Source organism: Acanthisitta chloris, unplaced genomic scaffold (genome assembly GCF_000695815.1).
Source record: "Acanthisitta chloris isolate BGI_N310 unplaced genomic scaffold, ASM69581v1 scaffold4110, whole genome shotgun sequence".
In the NCBI taxonomy this organism is placed as follows: Eukaryota; Metazoa; Chordata; class Aves; order Passeriformes; family Acanthisittidae; genus Acanthisitta; species Acanthisitta chloris.
Genome location: NW_008653208.1, coordinates 41,472 through 47,896, shown reverse-complemented (window position 1 = coordinate 47,896; position 6,425 = coordinate 41,472). Strand labels below are relative to the sequence as shown.

Here is a 6,425-nt window from a genome sequence, read left to right as displayed (position 1 = left end):
AAAATAGTTATAAATAATAGTTATAAATAAAACCTTATAATAGTTTTAAAAACTAGTGCTCTTTAGTGCAAGAGCAGAGCTGGAGGCTGCCAGGACCTGCCTGCAGAGGTGTGGGAGCAGCACCTACCTCTCCTCCTCACTCAGGTGCCGCTGGCTCCTGAACCACTGGATGAACTTTTGGTCTGCTATCAAGAAATAGCTGTTGCATGAAGATTGCAAGAGCTTAATTTGGACAATGACTTCAAATTCCTAAGGAAAGAAATCATCAAATACAGATTCTATTTAGAAATCAAGATAAACCCAACCACACTCATTCATAGATTAAACACATGCAACAACAGACCCAGGACAAACTGAGTTTGACCTGCAGCTCAGTGTCAGCTGGGTGACCATTTCAAGACCACCAAGCAGCAGCACATGAAGTGCTGTCCTTGGCCAAAACAATTCTTAATTGTTTAGAGCAGGTTTTAGAGCAGTTAAGGGCAGGAACTGGCTCCATCCCAGCCCAATCCAAGTCTACTTTCAGGCCCCAGGATGGAGAGTTGGCACAATCTCATTCAGACCGAGGTAGCCCTGGTACCTTTACAAGGCATAACTTTTCTCTGACCAGCAAGGGTCAGGCTGAAAGCAAAAACTGACAGCATTTTTTTTCTCAGCCCCTGTGTACCTGCTTTGCTCTCTGCAGCCTTTTACCTACAGTTTACTGCAGCAGAAGGAAGGCTTACTGTATTTTCTGGAAAGCTAAGGTCTCCTGCCACCAGGGCTGGTTGACCTCAGAGGACAGACACAATTTGGCAAAGGCTTTCAGCAGTTCAGGGATCTGTTCTCTCCTCATGAACATGCATTACAGTTGTACAGCCACATCCAACAGCTGCTAAAGGCAGATGGTCTTGCCAAAAGAACACCCCAAAAAATAATCAAACCCAAAAAAAATCACAGAACATTCAACTTACCCTTCGTCTCTTCTCAAAATTGATCAGGTCACCCTGTTGGAAGGAAAGAGAAGGGATCAGAGAAGAGCTAAGCTTGTCCCTTGAGAGAACTGCACTCAAAGTCACACAAGGTTCTCGTTAGCAGCACTGCAGATTGCTTCCTTTTCCCTTGGAAAACAGAGTTTGTAAGAGCTGCACGAGAACCCAGCAGAAGATGCAGAACAGACACACTCAGTGCTCACAAAAATTGCCCCCAGTTACCTCCACATAGTCCTGCAGGGCTGTGTCAAGCATGATGAGATCAGTCAGGAAGGTGCCAAGGTAGGGGACTGTGCCTTGCATCACTCCCTGCAAGTGATCAGAGCAACATGGGATCAGTTAGCTGGGAAATGGTGATAACTGGAATGCTGGAACACTCCTGGGTAAGAAAATGAAATCAAGCTCATCTGCTTAAACAAACAGCAGCTTAGAATTAGGTTTTCTTTCATTACCTCATTCTTATTATCTAATCTCGAATTTAAATCAAACCCTAATGAGAGCAGGATGCTCTTGCAGGAATTGCTAAGCCATCACATCACTGACCTGCAGCAGTGGGTCCCCAGGTCCCTGCTCAGGGGAGAAGCACTGAGGACCAGGGCCAAGGTCCCTGTCACCTGCTCCAGGAGGAGAAGCTGAGGAAAGGTCCTGGCCAGGCTGTGGGAGCAGTTTCTGCTTCATTTCAGGGGATTTTTACTTCAGGCTGTGTTACACCATGTGACAGTCAAGTCAGATGAAGCCACAGTTTTCCCTCCAAGAAGTTCCTGACCCTCTTCCCCAGCATTATTCACACTGTAAACTCTCTGGCCTGCCAGGAGCTCAGGCTGTCTCTACACTTGTGAAGGAAACGCTTGTTTCTGCCATCCAAAAGGATCTGATTTTTTTCCAGTCAAACAAACAGACAAAAATCATATTCAGCACTTTGGCCTCCCTCCCCCAGATTTCTCTCCCCCTGTCCTTTCAAATCTTAGCCAGCTCAGAGACAAAAGCCATTTCATCAGCAGACTGACCCCAGACACATTGTACAAAGCAATCTCTGTGGAAGCCTGGGCAGTTTTCAAGCTGCATGTCAGAAGTTTCATGAGCTTCTTTAAAAGCAAATGAGACTTCTGCTCTGGCCAGAGCTAGTTTTCTTTATCACAAGAATTCCAGTGTTTACAGCATGTGTTTTACTACATGGAAATGGTGTGGCTTTCCCCTGTCTCTCTCTAAAGGGTAACAGGAGTAGAAAGTGGAATTCTTTCTTGTAGGACAGAAACAAGAGAGCTGAGAACATGTTTATATCCATCCACCACCTCCTGCACACTCCTCTGGTCAACACCTTTCTACATTCTGCTGCTCATAGAATTCACCAGTTAGGGTTGATCACATTACCAGTGCAAAAAGGGAAGGGAAAACCCCCAAACATACCTTGTTTTTTTGGAGTTGCAGTCGCTTCTGGGACCTTTTCAGATTTTCCTTCTCACTGCTGTCCAGATTGGCAAATTTGGATGTTGCTTCCTGTGAGGTGAAAAGGAATTAAAGGCAATTAATGGAGGATGGTAAGTTTCTGTGAAATATTAGCAAATACATTGAACTAGACAAACTAGGCCAACACAAACATTTGCTGTGTACCTACATGTGCTGATTCTCTGGGACTCAGCTTGGGAATTGTGGACAAAAATCCCACGAGATGAAGACAAGGCAATTTTTCTGTACAACAGCTCTACTCTGTCCAAAGCTAAGTGCTACTGAATATCTCCTGGGAGTTTAAACAGAGGAGCTTAGCCATACTTCAGGTATCCAACTGCTTCTCTGAACTCTATCCCAGCACTCCTGACCTAGGATTTCTGTGGAATTCCCCAATCAGGCCTGCTACAAGTAAACAGATCCAGCTTATGGAATGCTTTGTTGTTGTTCTTATGCCACAACACAGAGATCCAGCAAGTGTGGCTTACTGACTAATCCAAACCCAGGCAGGAAATGCAAGGAATCAGCTTCCATAGCCACAACTCCAGCCTTGCTATGCATGGGTGAGCTATTTCACCATAGATCTGTAAGCTCCATTTCCCTGGATGCACAGGGGGTGCTGGAATTCCTGTTGCTTTCATCAGGAATTATTACCAAGGCCTGTTCAGGAGCAGAGAACACTGCTACCTCTCCCTGCCAGCCAACCTGTTTCCTATGGCACTTTGTCTGCTCCACACCTGGACTTTCAGGATGGACAGGCAAGGTCAAACAGCTTCCCTAAAGATGTTATTTATAGCAAAAGAAAACAAAGACTTGGAGGATTCAGTGGATATTACTCCTCCAAACGGTCCAGGATGAAAAGTAGGGGAGAGGTTCTAACTATTCCGTGGAATTTTCCTCCTCTCACTGCTTGCAAAATGTTTTGCAAATCTACTTAGGGCAGCTGGGGAGAGACTTGCTGGGAGCCAGAGGTCTAGGCTCAGGCTGAACTGTTGTTTTGTCTTTCATGTTTAGTTAAATAGGCTGTTCTGGACACACGTGTTCCCTCTATGCTTATTATTGTCTCACCTGCTTCCAGAGCTACCTACAGATGTGGATAAAGGGCTGATAAACAGAACAGACTGAGAGGTCTGGACGTGCTCACCCACCATTCCTGAGCAAACAGTGTTTCAGGTCCCAGGGAGAAGGGTGAGGGACAGATGCCAGACTGACTGGACAGAGCTGCCAAGGAATAAACTGGTTAGCCAGTTTATAGGAACCTTTTTTTCATGTAAGCAGAAAAAACCTGCCACAAACATTCCTTAGTTTTGCACAATATATCCTTCCCTGCTGTTCTTCATCACCCTTTTCAGGCTCCTGAGCTTGTTGGGGTTCACCCAGGAGAGAGCACAAGTCAAACTGTTCCAGACAGAGCCTGCTTTGTTGTCCATCTGGCCACACACAGAGCAGGGAGTCTGTTCCTTCAGAATTCCCAGCCCTGCTTTCCAGTTCCAAGAAAGGTATGGGATAGTCAGACAAACATCCTGGATTGCTTCCTCAGCTGGAGCTCAGTGGCACTGGCCAGTGAAGGCAAAGGCAGCACCAGTGGGGTGAGAGGGCTGTGACCTGCTGTCCCCAGACCTGCTCTGCTCCAGCCTGGGCTTTGTGGGGATCCAAATTCCACAGGCTAATTAGTGCAGGTCCCTTCAGGAACAAGGAAATCAGCCCAGCAAAGAGAGGTTTTCTAGCCTCTCCCCCCTGAGGCACCACAGGCAGCCACCGAGGGAGAGATGAGCTCTGGCAGCTGGTTCCAAAAAGGGATAACCTCAGATTTAACTGAGCTCCCAAGCCTTGCAGCTCACTCCAGTTCTCACCTTCATCAGCAGCTCTCTGCTTGTCAGGTAATTGTCATGATCTGAGAAGATCTCAGACAGCTCTTCATACATCAGCAGGATGTCCCTGCACAGGGAAAGATTAAATCATGTAGGTCGTTAGTGAACACTAAATCAGATCAGGGTTCTGGTTTTCCCCATGAATCCTTAGCAGTTGGATTTTTAAAAGTCAACAGCACAAAATGCATCCAGGGAGATGCTGCACATCTGCTGGGAACCTTCACAGGATCTTCTGGTGCTCCCAGTAAAGTCAGGCCAAGAAACAGCATCAGCACAGAGCCCTGAGAGGAGTTTTGAACTGTGCTGCAGGGTGTGAGACTGGTGCAAGAACAGGCAGAGGAACAGACAAACAGCTGAGAGGGATCCTCAGGACCTCAGCTCTGCCCTGTTCCATGCACCCTGGAGAGCTGGAGGCATTTAGGGGTAGGAGCAGTTTTTTATTGCCCAACATTACAAACATGAGATGGGAATATTTAAATCAGGACCAGGGGGCAGGGAAGGAAAGACCAACCTCTCTGCAGGGCAAATGCAGAGGGAAACTGCATGGCAGGTTGAGAATTTGTCTATCAAAGGCAAAGAAATTTGTTCTTCCTGAACTGAAGGAGCAGAACACCATCAAAAGACACCTTGTGGTGTCTGTGGGGCAGGCAGGGAATATGCCAGGGATACAACTATTAATACAAAACAATGTTCCCCTGGCAGAAATAGAACCTTCAAATACTGAATTTTGTAGCTTGGGGATATATTTTAAGGAAATATCAGGACCAGGAGAGGATTAGGGAGGGTTTGCAGCAAGCTACATCTCCAGGTTTGCAGGAGAGGACAGCAGGCAGTGCTGACCTCCTGGGAGTGGTGTGTGTGAGCTGGAGATGAGCAGTGCCACAGCCTCCCAGAAGAGGTTGTGAAGATGCAATATGCTACAAAGGACAGACTGCAGTATCCCCAAGGGCAGGAGGAAGGAGGAGCTCAGAGCAGGGATTTGAGCCTCCCAGCAATGGGACCCATGCCCGTGAAGGAGCAGAACAAGGAGAGGGAGGAGATGAAAAGAAGGAGCATATGCTACAAAGGACAGACTGCAGTATCCCCAAGGGCAGGAGGAAGGAGGAGCTCAGAGCAGGGATTTGAGCCTCCCAGCAATGGGACCCATGCCCGTGAAGGAGCAGAACAAGGAGAGGGAGGAGATAAAAAGAAGGAGCTTCTGAGCTTTTTGCCCTTGGGAGCAGGAGCAGAGGGAGGGAGTGGCTTACTTTGAAACACACATCCAGGTCGTCTTCAGCCGATAGATGGAGTTGGACTGCAGTGCTGAGATGATGGCCCTCAAGGAAGAAAAGTTCTTCAGGATCCTACATTCCTGTGAAAGGAGCAGTTGGAAACACATGTCAGCACTGCACCTTAGTGCTCCTCACTGCTCCAGGCAGCTGGACAAACACTGAGCAGCAGAAATACCCCTGCCCCCTCAGCCACCAAACACTTCACAGGCTTTGGCACTCAGATCTTGTTTTCCTGACTTTCATGTACTTGTGGTGATGTTACAGCTTCCACCTCTCCCAGTAACAATCAAAGTGGAACCGAATCCATGAAGGCTAAAAAGCACAAAGGTTACACTTCTCCAAAAGCTTTTTATAGTCACCAATCCCTTTTAGCCCTGAGGGGGAAACCAAGCTTTGCCTCCTTCTATGTGGTATTTAAAATGTAAACCCTCAATCATCTAAGTGTCAATTAAAGACATGCAAAGGAATAACCTGTTATTCCAGTACGTGCACACTGTTGCAGAGAAAAACCTTCCAGGGTTGGGATCAAACCTGAACACAGAGATTGGTTCATAAACATTTCTTATGCAGCTTCTCTGTGGCAAAAGCTTTGAGGGAAAATGTTAGAGAAAAACTAACAAAGCAAAAAACTAGCACAGATTGCTGTAAAGCAGATGGAAGAAAGGAGGAGAGGGAAAGTCTGGAAATCTGTGGAAGGAACTCCTGGAAATCTGTTGGTGGCTCATGCACAAGAGCTTGGGCAGCACAACCTTCAGAGCAGGTGTCTGTATGCAAATCCAGCAGAAAAACACCTGCAGTTGGGTTGCTGTGTGGAGATGAGAATGCATTCAAACTCCAAGTCCATTTTTCTGGGGCTCATTATTACC

At 46.9% G+C, this 6,425-nt stretch overlaps 1 protein-coding gene across 1 annotated transcript in view; it reads right to left on the bottom strand.

Annotated features, from left to right (window-relative positions):
- Positions 1 to 127: 127 nt before the first annotated feature.
- The window catches only part of LOC103807188 (ral guanine nucleotide dissociation stimulator-like 1), a gene marked incomplete at both ends in the record, with an annotated part of 26,378 nt that continues 20,080 nt past the window's right edge, over positions 128 to 6,425 (bottom strand). The window contains 6 exons of the mRNA XM_009079912.1: positions 128 to 249; positions 954 to 986; positions 1,194 to 1,280; positions 2,379 to 2,468; positions 4,271 to 4,355; positions 5,536 to 5,639. Coding sequence (XP_009078160.1) covers positions 128 to 249; positions 954 to 986; positions 1,194 to 1,280; positions 2,379 to 2,468; positions 4,271 to 4,355; positions 5,536 to 5,639 — 521 coding nt within the window. The remainder of the gene's footprint in view (positions 250 to 953; positions 987 to 1,193; positions 1,281 to 2,378; positions 2,469 to 4,270; positions 4,356 to 5,535; positions 5,640 to 6,425) is intronic.